Source organism: Chionomys nivalis, chromosome 2 (genome assembly GCF_950005125.1).
Source record: "Chionomys nivalis chromosome 2, mChiNiv1.1, whole genome shotgun sequence".
NCBI classification, from domain to species: domain Eukaryota; kingdom Metazoa; phylum Chordata; class Mammalia; order Rodentia; family Cricetidae; genus Chionomys; species Chionomys nivalis.
The window spans coordinates 108,421,294-108,436,248 of NC_080087.1; the positions used below are offsets into that span (position 1 = coordinate 108,421,294).

Genomic DNA, 14,955 nt, shown 5'->3' on the forward strand with positions numbered 1-14,955 from the left:
TTCTAAGGCTTGGATTTGCCCTTCAGTCTTCGCCCAGATCCTGTAGACACTCTCATCTACATGATCTCAGGAAGGAGTCAAACCGAGACCTAGGCATGCCATTAAATGCCTTTGATATTCGGATGTGGTTTTTGAGGACATTCAGCTTCTAGACCTGCACTTGCAGTTCCCACCCTGAACATGAAGACTTCCACTCTTTCTGTTAGTAATGGCTCAGTTTGTTTTCCAAGGCAAAACAATGGGGAGAAAGACAGCCACTTATCCAAACTGTCAAAATACTTCCATCAAGAAAGGCAACCACACATGTGCAATGGTTAATGACACCCCCAGAGTGTCATTTAATGTCTCAGGATGACACTGTTGAAGCTGAGTGTGAAGATCCTTCCTGCTGCAGGCTGTTTGAGAACAGGAGGTGCCTATATATTCTGGAAGTCAGTCTGCAGGTCAGGTCTCGGGATGGGACTGGAGGTCAGCCATGAGTATCTTGCCTCCAGTTTGATGGGAAGGGTCAGACGATGGATCTCTGTACTTAAAATCTGCCATAATTGCCACCAACTACCATATCTAGGAAAGTGATATTTTTACATTCAGAATCATAATATTTGGAATTGCATCAAAGAGAAGTGGTCAGCCCAACATGATGCGTAAATCTGATAGTAGAAGTTCATATCCATTTTATCACACACCTTGTGGCAAATGACCAGAGCACCTCATGCAGTCAAGAATTGTCAAAGGACAAGCCCCAGAAAGGCATAGAGCCGTGAGAGAGGTGATGTGATGGAGACCCAGGAATACAGAGGTGCCAACAGTGTGCTGGAGGCCACAGGCGCAAACGAAACCTTCTCTGGAGAGTTGCACGGTGGACTGCCAGCAGTGAAACGACAGGAGAAGGGCAGCCCTTTGGGAGGTCACCCTGCTCTGGTGTTCCCCAGATACCGGGCATGGAGCCTGGGGTTTGAAATTAGTCCTTCTGGGTTTTCATCTGCCTTGAGCCGCTCTCCCCTTCCTATTTCTATCCTTTCTTCCTTCCTGGGGTAGAAATATTTATCTGTGTCTGCCCCCATCACTGGACCTGAGAAGTCTGTGACTTCAATACTTGCAAAGACTCACACCTGAGTTTTCATGGAATCTTAGAGGAGCCGTTTGAGTTTGGATGTTTGAACAATACTGGAATAATAGTGAAGACGCCAGGGACCAGAAGAATAAAGAAATGTGTCTTGCATTGTGAGACAGACATGAATATTTGGGGGCCAGAAGTAGAATGATACCAGTTGGGTGAGTTTCCCCCCAAAATTCCCATGTGTTAAAGGGTTGCCCTCCAAGATGGCACTGTGGGGTGGTGGAGACACCTTCAAGAGAAGGGGCCCAGAGTGCTCTTAAGGCGATATTGAGACCCATTTCTGAGTCACCCCCTGCTTCCTGGCTAGTGATATAAGTGATCTGCTCTGACATGTATTCTCCATATTCTCCACCAGGCCCAAGGCAATGGAGCCACACAGCCTTGAACTGGAATGCCCAGCACTGAGCCAAGTGAATCTTTGTTCTTTATAGGCTAATTACCTGAGCGGGTACATTACAGTGATAGAGAGCTGACTAATAAAAGCAACCCCCAAACCCTTTCATCCTGTTGGCAGTCTGGCTAAACTTCTCCAAAAAATAAGTTCCCAGAAGTAGTAGTGGGCAAAAAAAAAAAAAAGAAAAGAAAAGAAAAAAGGAGGGAGAGAGGGAAGGAGGGAAAGAGGGAGGGAGGGACAGAAGCAAAGAGAGAGGGAGGGAGGGAGGGAGGAAGGAAGGAAATCCTAAAACCAAAGTCCTAGCTTCACACTATCCATGAAGACTACTAGCAAAATACCTTATTTATGTTGCTGTTATAATTATGTTTGTCCTAAAGCCATAGCCAGCAGCCCTGGAGAGCTTCCTACCCCACCCTGTCCCTTGAGGCACACATTGGCTGGCCTGACACCTGACCTTCAGAGCCACACAGTGAACTGACTGTAGTGACACAGAGGGCACAGTGCTGACATGAGCCACCACTCCAGAACCCGAGCCCAGCCGGAAATAAACCACCGCTCCAGAACCCGAGCCAGGCCAGTTAACTCACTCACAGCAGGCGGAAGACTCCATGTTCTTCTCCTTGCAGCAGCATTTGAAACACTTCTTCACCACCATGTAGAAGTAAGCAAAGACGACGAACGGGAAGGGGATGTTGAGGCGGTTGCAGTACTCCTGCACCAGGAAGTAGCGCTGGAACTTCCAGACCTGATCGTTGTTCTCCTGCACGGTGCCCACTGTGTAGCTGGCAGGGGAGAGGGAAGACACAGCTTAGCCATCTGCACTGTCTATCGCCCCACTGGCCTATGGTGGTAAGATGGCTGGGCAGCCAGCCACGTGGTGGCCTAGGCCAGGCAGGTGGGAGGCGTCCATGTTGATACCACAGCCAGGACAACTTGGTACAAGCCACCCACTGACCTCAGTGGGGAATCTAACTTTGGTTCCATTTTCTTTTTTGGTTTTGATCGCACAAGAAAAATGTCCAGTGAACTTCGAAGTGATAATGATTTACAAACCTTTTAATGATAACCTTTGATAACAATTTGTTATTGTGCTAGTTACAAAGAGGCCAGTGAAGGCAGTTCCCTCAGGAATATTTTATCACCATTATGTGTCTAATTGAAACAATCTGGAGAGAGTTTGTTAGCATTTCTCAAAAGCCTCGGACAAAATGCCAAAATGGCTGCCCCAAGGATGCCCAATGGCTGCCCCTAGGATGGCCACCCCTCATGGCTGGGGAAGGCTGGGGAACAAGATTCGGCAGGAGAAGGAGAGAAGGCCTTTAGGAAGAGCTATCACCAGGGACTGTCATCTGGGAGCTGCACAGATTCCAGTTACAGACATACACAGTTATATTTGGAAAGGAATGTTGAGGATTGCCCTGTGGTGTGTCCAGAAGGGCAGATCTGACTCTGTGAACTGCAGATGAAGGGTCACTAACCCACTCGAGCACGCGCTGTGGCAGGCCTTGCCCTTCTCCCCAGCTCCCTCTACCTTGCTAAAGGTCATTTCCCTTATTTGGTCAATCTTTCCTTATAAGGCTGACTACCAAGGTCCAGCAATCAAAATCCCCCTTTGGTTCACCTTATTAACATGTCTAATTAAAATTAAACACCTCATCTTAATGCAGGCTTCCCCTTGTACCTCTATAAGCTGCCATTTTCCTATATGCCATGTCTGTTTCCTCTCTATCCCCAGACAACTCTTTGCCTTCCAGGACAAATACTGCTCCCCCTCTCCCTGTTCCCTTCCCCTTCTCTCTCATCCTCCATCTCCTGTCTTTGTCCCTTATCCCTGTCCTCTGTCCCTCTGGGGCAAATAAATCTCCTTTGTGCTGAGAACTTGGTCTTGGGGATCCTGAGTCGATCTTTTTCCCTTCAGTGAACATGCGGAAATTAACAGATGCGCAATTTCTGGAAAGCAAGATGAGAAAGAGCTGTCTCTCTCCACCCAAGGAGCAACGCTGTCTCATTGACTATGAAGATTACAAGCCAATCAGTTGGCAGTGCACAGCTCTCTCTGCTGCTGTTGGAGTTAACAGAACTAAGAACAAGATGGCCACTTATGAGTCCATGCACAGTTTAGAAACGTCATACAAGCATTTCATCTAAGCAAGTCAGCCCGGGATCATGTGTCTTTGGGTAGAGTACATACTACTTGGGGTGAGGTGGCGTTCAGCAGCTGCATTGTGGGAACTAGCCAGGCAAGAATTCACACCCATCTCTAACGCTTGATAAGGTGTCAGAAAGCTGGATGGAACTCTCTGCCAGACTCCACGGAGTTCCAGGAGCTGTGAGCACCGTGAAAAACACAACACGGCAGCCCAGAAGAATCTGAAAGGCACAGTTTAGAAAAGGGAAAAGGAAAACATTTCCAAAAAAAAAAAAAATGTCTCTTAATGGAAACACGGACTCTCAGTTTTCTAACCAGAACTACGTTTTCCCATTTCTTTGAATTTTGCTGATCACCGAGAAACTCACTTTGATCTCTGTTTCTTTCCGCGTGTTGAACTCAGCAATAGCAGGACAGTGGTAGGAAGAGGGTGTAGCAGCTGATTTTATGTTTTTTGCTCAACATAAAAGTTTTTTTTTTTAAGGAGCCTTAAAAAGTTTCATCATTTTGACCCAGTGACTTCACTCCTGGGTGTTCAAGCTAGGGACAAGGAGGTAGTTAAAAAACAAACAAACAAACAAACAAACAAACTACACAGAAATAGACACACACACGTGGCTCCTCATATGCTGTAGGTAGAGACACCTGTGCCCCTCACCTACGAGAAAAGAACAGCCCGCACATTCAACACCGAGAGCACACCTGAGTATGAATGATGAGCGTGATTTCATTATGCAGCCACTGAAATCAGGTTTATAGATAATTTTTCTGCTTTGGAAAAATTGTCTGTGTTAAGTGGAAACAACAAGGCTCAAACTCATACTTTCAGGACAGTCTCCCCACATAAATCATGACTCCGGGGAGGAGTGGCATCTTTAGTCTCCCAGCTGGGCTCGGGCCTCCTGATCTTCCACTTCCCAAGCATCACGTAAGAAGTCTAAGTGCTGCACATAATTATTACAATGTCAATTTTGCGTTCTACCCATAACTCTTTATAGTAATGACATTCAAGTTCTCAAAACACCCAGGCTATAAAATAGAAAACATTTTTCAATACGCCAGGAGCCGGTCTATTGATCTATTTGGGCTCTCCTATAGTTCAAGCACCTCCAGCTCACTGCATAGCTGAGGATGATCTTGAACTATTCATCCTCCTGCCTCCATCTCTCAGGACTTGATTGCTGGCATAAGCCACAAACACCTGGCTTACGTGATGCTTCAGACCCAACATAGAGCTTAGTACCTGCTAGGCAAGCACTCTACCATCTGGGCTCCATCCCAGTTCCTATAGGATGCTGTTCTAGGCAGCCCGTTTATGTTGATTAATTTAATATGTAAATAACTCTAAGTCCTGCTATCATCTATGATAAACAGATTGGGAAACTGAGGCACAGAAAGAGCTGGCAAATTGAAGCGTTGAAGCTGGGATTTGGCCTAGCAATCTATCCCCGGGTCTATCCTATATCAGTTGAGCAAAATGTGTGGTGTTATGATAGCTCTCCTCTGTTTCCAAGGGGTTTAATGGGATGACTTGTCACTTTGGGTTAACAACAAAGTGGTTGACAATTTGGGCAGTGTACATTTTGAGCACAATGAAGCCTCTGAAAATTAGAAACCCACGCTTATTGACTACCCGCCTGCATAAGCTCCCTAAGGCATGCCAGGGGCTGCCCGGCTGATCCTTTCATCTACGTTTCAGAGTAGAAGCTTTAGGTACAAAGCAAACAGGACTGAGGATCCAGAAAACGGATCTAATAGCTAGCCTGGCATTCCTTCCCAAAGTAGGTCAGGTTGCTGGAAGGCTAATGCTCTGCTTGCTGTCATCATCATCTTCCCTGGTCCTCAGCTGGCTCTGCTCTCTACGAAGAACAGAGGCCTCATCTGCCACAGCAGCGGCTCAGATCTACAGAAGCACCCCGATTAGTGACTCTCGGTCTTAAGAACCCGCCGGAACAGCCAACCATCTTTATTCTAACCATTAGCTCTAAGAGCACCTCACGAATTCACGCAGCCATTCCCAAATGGATCCCGATTGCTCCAAACTCAAAAACCAAAACAAAAGTCCACTTTGAGGCCTCAAATGTTGTTTTTGGATGTTTCCTACAAAAGACATTGCTATGTCTGGATGGAGGCAGGAGTATTACAATGCTTGCGGCAAGTTAAGAAGCACAAGAGCTCCCCTCCTGTCCTCGCTCTGGGAGCTCCGAGAGAAATGCTGAAGAAAGGCCCTCTGGGGGTGAGATTTGTGCCTTGGCTGAACTGGCCATTCAGACTCAGTGAAGCACGTTTTATTTTCTGCAGATCACGTAGGGCAGGAACTGACAGACTGAAGCCATTTGCAACCCTTCACTTGTTTTTGCACAGCCTGAGAAAGACTGGGAAGAGCAGAGACGTCCAGGCGGGGACAAGCCATCGGGCATCGTGTGTGTGTGTGTGTGTGTGTGTGTGTGTGTGTGTGTGTGTGTGTGTGTCCATTTGGCCCAAGCCCTTCTGGGGAAGCGCTGCAATCCCTACCTCTGAGGTAGGCAGGAGGACCCGCCAATCACAACTTTGCCTTTGAGCTATCATTCTCCACCTCAAGAAGCCTGCGCATCACTGTTTCATTTCTTCCTCTGGAGAACCAAACGTCAAGGGCCTTCCTGTCAGAACAACATTTCTTCTGCGCCTCATGGGCAAGAGAAACCCTGGGAACAGCACTTCTGATAAATGATGAAAACCCACGTTTACCTATCATGAGGGAGCTAGATGAGCACCTAAAAGCCGAGGTCTACCTTCCCGAATGGCAGCAGCTTCTAGAGTTTTTTCTTTTTCTTTTACGTCCACTCCAGATTCAGTCAGTCAACATGGGAGTCCTCCGTGGAGGGCTGATAACTGAGGATGGCATCAAATTGCTCTACAAAGATAATAATTTTTGTATTATTTACTTGTGTGTGTGTGTGTGTGTGCGTGCGTGTGTGTGTAAAACACAGGCCAAGTTCAGGTGCTCCTTCAGTACTGCCAACTTTTCGTTTTGTTACGACAGTAACTTTGACTGGCCTGCAACTCAGGAACTCACGAGATGGGCTGAGTAGCCAGGCGCTGAGATCTGCATGTCTCTGCCTCTCCTGCACCAGGATTGACAAATGTATTTTCATGTCTGACTTTTAATGAAGGTCACGGACCTTGAACTCGGGTCTTCAGGCTTGCCTAGCAGGCACTGTGTTACCAGTTGAGTTATCACCATGTCTCTGATTTTTTTTATAGTCTTTAGAAGTTAGTTTTAACATCTGTAGAGAAGTTAGATTCTGCAAAGGCAGGCCTTCTACAGCTGATGTGCGAAAATGGCTCTCAGGGACACTCAGAGTGGCTTGGGGATAGCCTCAGTTGCACCAACTCAGACAATGCTCAATATCTTCCAGGCCATCACTGGACATCTGTGTCTTCCTCAAGAGACCCTAAAACCTGCCCCTTCTCACTGCTTCTCCAATACCCTGTTAGGAAGGTATTGCCCCTCTCAATATCTCAGTGGGATGGAGGTGGGTAGTGGCAGTGGAAGTCATCTCATGGGACCAACTGAATACCTTCTATGGAGCAGGGCAGGAGAGAGGAGGAAGCAGAAGCCCCTTGGAGGGAGAAATTCGCTGAGATTGGAGATGTTGCCAGCCTTCGGCAGATGTTTGAAGCTCAGAGAGCCTTGTGCACAGATGAAATCCAGACGTACATTAAAGGGGTGATATGCCATGACCACAGAGCAGAAGGACGGTGGAATGCTAACAATATTGCTATAATCCATCGTTTGTATAATGCATCATAACGCCAGATCAAAAGGGAAGTCTTTCAATACTTACAGGAGAGCCTTCTGGAACACAGAACATCTTTTTCTGGTTAGAAAGGGAGACAGAGAAGAAGAAGCTGACATGACAGATAAGGAGTTGAGGGGGAGGGGGGAACCACCATCCACGAGGTAATAAAAAGAAGGGAGACAGTTAACAAAGGAGACTTGTTCCCCATGAATAAGTGACTCTTTAAAAGCTTTCCTATATAGCAAAAAGTCGTCACTGAAATCAAAATCATAGGAAAAAAAATCCAGGAAACATTTGCTCACACCCCTAAATGGTTGAAATAACAAAGAGCCTGCAAGGCCCATGCAAACAGAACCACAGAGTGTACTGATAGCTACAGATACTTGAACACTGTGAAAACGATGTTGATTCTGGGGATTATGAATCCAGTTTTTCCTAAATAATTCCACAAAGAGTCACAAGAATTTTTTTTCTCAAAAGAAGAAAGAAGAAACTCATCACAAGATGAGTTTCTTCATACAATTAAATATGCAAGAAAAGCTAGGGGCGATTTGAGTAAGAATAATGAGGGGAGGACTTATACAACAGATGTTTTAATGACTTAAAAAAATCTTCAGTAATGAAAACCATTTGGTAGTAAAAACCAAAATAGAAAGAGTGATCAAATCAGAATGCACAGTCTGAAGAAAATTATAAAAACTGGATGTGAAAACAACAGCAGGTTTTAGAATAAATTAAAATCCAAATAGACTTCTCAGCTAGATTCCTTTCTCAAAGATTTATTTTTATTCTAAGTGTATGTGTGTGAGCCTGCTTGAGTTTATGTGCACCATGTATGTGCAGGATCCCACAGTGGCCAGAAGAGGGCATTGGAGTCCCCAGACCTGGCACTAGACACTGGTGTGAGCCACCATGTGGGGGATGGGAACTGAAACCTGGTTCTCTGCAAAAGCAGTGAACACGCTGGTGTTGAGCCTTCTCTCTTGCCCTCAGCTAGACTTTCACCCAACAAGCAGCTCCTTCTGTGTGTCTCAGAGAACTAATGCCCCCTCTTTCCCAAGCAGACCAGTCTAATCAGAACTGTTTCGTTTCTAGAGATAGCCCTGGCTCATGGGCTCTGTGTCTGTCCAGCATGTATGTTGACATGTTTGCTCTATCCTATCCCCTTTCATCCATGTGTTTCAAAACAACTAGAAGATTTGGATTGAGAGAGGGCTCAGTGCTTATGAGCAAATACTGCCCTTAGAGAGGACCCATGATCGCCTCTCATCATCCGCATTAGGTAACCCGTATCACTGCTTGTAACTCCAGCTCCAAGGGATTAGATAACCTCTTCTGGCCTCTGTGGGCACCTCCACTCACATACACATACCGTTCCCCCAACCACACACATACCAGACATATGCACATATACATTATTTAAATAAAATAAAGAGGAGGCTCAAAGCTTCCAACACAAAGAGATGATGGTGGTCTGAGGAGAAGGAGACACAACTTATCATTCAATCATTACTCATTGAACATGCACATCCAACATTGCACCATAAACAGGCATAGTGCTATGTGCCAGTTTGTACCAGAATAACATCCATTCAGCAATTGAATTACCATTCAGCTGAAATAAAGTAATGGTAGCTCTTTGCACTGTTTTCAAGATTGAAGATATTTTGTAAGAGGGATGGGAAAGAGTGAAGGGGGCTTTGGAATAGATCATAGAAAAGCTGATTAGATGCCATTGACAAAACAAAAGACAATAATTGTAATAATCATGACGTGGGAGATGTGGGGAGGAGCAGGCACAGAACTGACAACCCATGGGAGAGACACCAGTGATTCCATTTACCTGCCTTTCAATCAACCATTGGGTTTAGTATGACGCTGCCATAGAGCAATGCGTCTAGACTGAACCAAACACAGGACTTGAAATCCTCCTGCCTCAGCCTCCCAAGTGGCTGGGTTTCCACGACTATCCCCCAGGCCTGATAGCTACTTCCTATTTTATTATAATATGCACCACCGTAGTAAATATTGGCAGTCATTTCTTTCACTCACAGCAGGTACTTGACCTGCCCCGCCTCTTCCCTCTGAAGTCACCGGGAGGCTGCACCCCCAACAAGGGCTGGGAATGAAGTGAAGGGGCCCATACAAGGCACTTGGAAGGCAAAGCTCCATAAATATTTCTTATTATCATTACAGTTACCTGCTGTCTTTTTAAAATTTAAACTCTGTTTCCATAGCTTCCCTCAGACCACTGATGTCACAGCAAATTTTCCGTTTGTGCCGGGGGGAGCACTCTTTTCTGTCTGCTTTACTACACAGTGGTAACAAATGTGCAGTGTCCTAGGGTGTAAGAAGATGATGGCTCCTAGAAGCTGCCCAAATGTGCACGGTCAGTGAGTCCTTGTCAGAGCTGGCTGCCAACCTTGGGGTCTGGCACCTGCATGTGTGTACATCGTTTCCTGAGTCATTCCTTCCAGCCTCCAGGATGAATGACTTCCGTGCAAACGGATCATAAATTTGTTAGTGCTTCTCGCTTTTCTGTGGGCTATCACCTAGTCAGCCCCCGGTACTGCAGGGCCATCCCCAAGGACACATTTGCAATGCAGCTAACAAGGTCACTGGTGTGGGTGCATAAGCTTTTCACTAAATACTATGATGTGACTTCACACAGGTGTGACATCCTGGGGTCACCTGCTCAGGGAGCAATCTCCAGACAGCTTAGCAACCACTAGAAATGGCATGTGAGAAACTGACTCACAGACACAGCAGGGCCTCAATGCCCTCAAACTCATAGCCAGGGGTCACTGAGAGGAGGTGAAGATCCAGGAGAAGGTGACAAGAGCCATCACACTGAAGTCCTGAGTGAGGTGACAGCTGGGTGGGGTGCAATGACTCCTCCAGGAAGACACTGATGTAAGCTGAACATTCATGTGTGACCTGTATGTCTTTAGCAGGAAAGTTCCAGCACAGCTCTGATTCCCTCATTTCCTAACCACAACGCAGATGCCAGATAGTAAAGACGAGGGCCTTCCATGCCGGCAGCTGCCATGACAGCTCATAACACAAAGATCCCGAGCCCTCTAGCCACTCCATGCTGTGGCACTGGCTGCTGCTGGCCCTTGTTCTGACCACTGTGGTCTGACAGGAAGCAAGCTGAGGGAGGGAAGATTCACTCTGGCTCATGGTTTGAAGGAACACAGTCTAGCTCATCATGGTAGAGAAGGCACAGCAGTGTGAGCAGCTAGCAGCTGGAACTGCCAGGTGACTTGCTCACATCTCAGAGGACCAAAAAAAGGGCGAAGGTGGAAATGAGGGTATGAGGGAGAATAAGAAACTGGCACCAGAAGCAGAGCTGAGGCTTGACCCCAAAGACTCACTTCTTTGCACCAGACCTTACTTACTAAATTGTTCTGCAGTTTCCCCAAACAACGCCACCCTCTGGGGACCAAGCATCCAAACACGTGTGCTTGTGGAGGACAGCTCACATTTGAACCACAACTTCTGCCAATTTCCCCAGAGCTGCCCAGTGTTATGCCCATGCTCATACCAGTGGGCATGCTGTATGCAATCTTGGAGACACTGCAGGAGACAGGATAGTTTCTGGGACTTGGTTAGCAAGTGTGGTGCCATTAACTCAGTGTTGGCTCTTTGGCTCCGAATGTCATTCTTAGCATGTGGTTGCTTAGGCAACATGACTTCGACATCTTCTAACCTCTGATTTTCTTTTCACGAGAAATCTGCACCTATGTTAGATGCCATAGAGATAAGTGTTCCTAATTTATCTGTCTCCTACATCACAATTATTTGGAAGCTTTAGCAGATAGCCACTCAACCATTTCCCACCTTTCAGAGGATCCAAAGGCCTACATTAAAATGGTTATGAAAACAGTTATGCCTCTTCTAGAATCTTCTGAAGATTCTACCCTGCGTATCTTTAAACTAAGAGTCATAGGGAACATTATTTTTGAAAGAAATATATTGATCAGGTTTTGACAGGAACACTTGGTGTCCCTTGCAGACTAGCTAGCCTCAGAACCAACATTCAGAAAGATACCGCACCATAACTGGCCATCAGAACGAGAACAACAATCTGTGTATTGTGGATTCATCCCATCGTTCATCGCCATCCTAAGGCAAACCTTAAATTACAACAGCTATATGGGTTGTGGCCAGATACATAAGTTGTGGAATAGTTAGGCAGGTTATATACCAATCGAGGCACAACAGAACCATCAGTGAGGTTCCTCACAGCTAAAGACATGAAGATCATTCGGTTTGTTCCAGATGCCACTCCAAGTATCTCTGGTGCTTCTGAGAAACTCTATGAAAGCGAGGAACTTATCACAGCTAAATAATGTGGGGCTTGGACAAAACAAAGCTCTGCAAACCCGTGAAAGCAAGCCTGTGTGTGAGGCCCCGTGAGCAGCTTGGCAAGTGTTACCCAGTAGAGGCTAAAACCAAACGGTGCCACAAGTAACCTCTGACAGCTACACCTTCCAAGTTCATGACGAATGGTGCTCCTGGGACCTTTAACTTCCAGATTATACATCCAAGGTGTCATTGGTTGCTGGGTATTGGTTTGCATACATTTGTCTTGCTTAGAAAACATACACCAGGAACCTTGGAGGTGATTTGCGCTGCAGCTATCGGCTAACGCAGTCAACTTGCCTGGATTTGGAATTGCCTAGGAGACACATCTCTAGTGGTGTCTATGAGCGTGCTTACAGAGAGGTTCAATGGGAAGGAGGCCCACTTTGAACACAGGGAGCACTATCACCTAGGAGACACATCTCTAGCGGTGTCTATGAGCGTGCTTACAGAGAGGTTCAATGGAAAGGAGGCCCACTCTGAACACAGGGAGCACTATCTCTAGTGGTGTCTATGAGTGTGCTTACAGAAAGGTTTAATGGGAAGAAGGCCCACTCTGAACACAGGGAGCATTATCGCCTAGGAGACACACCTCTAGTGGTGTCTATGAGCATGCTTACAGAGGTTTAATGGGAAGAAGGCCCACTCTGAACACAGGGAGCACTAGTTCATGGGTTGGGGTATTTGGCAGAATACAAAGGAAGATGAGTAGCAGACACATTGTGACTGCCTGCCTCCCACCCCCAATCCCATGACTTCCCACCACAATAGGTTTTACCCTCAAACCATAAGCCAAAACAAGCCCATCCATCCTCTCATTGCCTGTGTTAGATGATTTGTCACAGCAACAAGAACAGTCGTTGGTTCAGCTGCTCTCCCAGGATGATGTGATGCTAAGCATTGCCTAGATTTAAGGGAGTTGGTTGCATTGCTTGTCTGTGGGGTCAAATCAAAGAACGGTCTGTAGAGCACCCTGTTTGTTTTTTTTAAATATGGTCCCTTTAAGGCCCCCAAACACCAAAGACCACCAGGCTCCCAATGGCCTCTACTCTCCGCTCCTCAAGGTAGACATTACCTCTGCCCACACTCTTCCTGCCTGCCTGACGTAAATACAGCCCATAGAGGAAGTCCCTGAATGCGTGACACAGACATACCCAAACATGGCGACCAGGAGGTTGACGAGCAGGATGTTGGTGGAGAGCATGTAGATGCACACCAGAGGGATGGTGATCCACTCAGGGAAGCGGGGCAGGTTGTTCTCATCCATCTCCACACACAGTGGCTTGGACTCATTGCCCGAGAAGGTGCAGTGGGAAAAATCATATGTGGTACCTGTGGGCACAGAACCAGGAGGCCAGTGAGGTCCCTCTGGAGAAGCAAGGACCGTGGCAGGCCGGGGGAGATGTGGGATCAGAGTCATCTGATGTCTTGGGAACAATCTTCAGAGCCTCATGCCCACCAGACAGCTTACTGAGCAGCCACTGGGAAATTGTGACTTCATTAAGACCAAAATAAAAAAAAAAAAAAAAAAAAAGGTGTCAATTTGACACAGACTGGAGTCATCTGAGGGAGTCTCAATTGAGGGCAATTGAGGGGTGGCCAAGGTCAGTATGGCCATGTCTATGAGAGACTGTCTTGATGTGGGAAGGCCCAGCCCACTGTGACAAGTCCCATCTCTTGGCAGCTGGAAGAAGAGTAGATATACAACCTAGGAAGAATTAGGCTAGCTAAGCATTAACCAATGAGATAGCTAGCAAAGCATCCTTCTGTGGGTCCTGCCTGCAGGTTCCTGCCTCGAGCTCCTGCCCTGACTTCCCTCAGTGAGCAATTATGGAATGGAAGCATCGCTCTTGGCCCGCATGTCTTATCGCAGCAACAGAAACTAGAACAGGGGGTGTGGTCATGTTCTGTGTTCCAAGAAGCATCCAAGCTCCTCAGTTCTTCAGTCAGTTTAAAGATTCAACCTGCACAAAGTCCCAAAAGAAGGAAATGGATCACCCAGAAACAGCTTCCCACAGAGAAACCATCTCTGAAATGAACAGAAGGATGAGTGAGTGACAACCATGTGACTAAATGGGAAGGGACAGGTACCCAAAGCAGTGGCAACAGCACATGCTAAGGTAAGTGAGACAGAGGCCTGGGAGAGGAAACTTGGCAAGGCTGCATTGCTGGCTCACCATGTTCATAATGAAAGTCATGGGCATTGTTAGAGGATGGTAATAGAAGTGATTCTCTGCCAAAGGGCTGCTCTGACTGCCACACACATCAAAAAGATCCAGAGGACACAAGGAGAGCTTGGATAGATGCCAGAGCATGGGGGATCAGAACATTCTGCATGGGGACGCTGTGGGATCGTGAAATCAGCTGAACTGGCTGAGCACTAGCATCCAGGAGCAGTGTCAGAGCAGGTTCGTGATGCCATTTGGAGCTACCTAAGAGATGTGACTCTGGGCATGTCCACGAAGGTGTTTCCAGAGACTTCAACCCTCAGCATGGGCAGCTCCTTCCCATGGGCTGGGGTCCTGGACTGAATAAAAAGGAGGAAGTGAGCTGAGCATCAGGAGTCCTCCCCTCTCTCTCTCTCCCTCCTTCCTTCCCTCCCTTCTTCTCTCCCTCCCTCTTTCCCCCCTCTGCTTCCTGACTGTGGATGTGATGAGACAAACCACCTCACTCTCCTGCCACCACGCTTCCTCTGCCATGATAGGCTGACTGTGTACCCTTGAACTGTAAGTCAAGATAACCCTTTTCTTCCTGACATCGTTTCTGTTGGGTATTTTGTCACAGTGACAAGAGATGGTAAGACAGGTCTGGTAAGGACATCAACGACCTGACATATCACAGGTAGGGGTATAGCTCGGTGGTGGAACACTTCCCTAGTTAGTACAGCAGAGGAGCGGAATGTCACAAAAGGGCTCTGACATACACCACTGTGCCCTGGTGGGAAAGAGACCAGCATGGACCTTGGAGGAGGGCCTGCTCTGCCAGGAAGGCCACTATGGGTCTGTGTGAGTTCAGAGAAGACTACAGACTCTGGTTCTAAGGAGAAGCACCCTGCCAGAACCCTGTCCTCAGCCCTGACAGCCTGGGCACACACACAGTGTAGGAAGGTGTCACTGTGCCAGATAGCCACTGACAGAACTCA

At 47.0% G+C, this 14,955-nt stretch overlaps 1 protein-coding gene across 1 annotated transcript in view; it reads right to left on the reverse strand.

The window, feature by feature from the left end:
• The window catches only part of Trpm8 (transient receptor potential cation channel subfamily M member 8), a 74,490-nt gene that overhangs the window by 12,271 nt on the left and 47,264 nt on the right, over nt 1-14,955 (reverse strand). Inside the window, exons 20-21 of the mRNA XM_057761792.1 lie at nt 12,968-13,145; nt 2,106-2,296 (exon numbers count right to left, since the gene is read on the reverse strand). Coding sequence (XP_057617775.1) covers nt 2,106-2,296; nt 12,968-13,145 — 369 coding nt within the window. The remainder of the gene's footprint in view (nt 1-2,105; nt 2,297-12,967; nt 13,146-14,955) is intronic.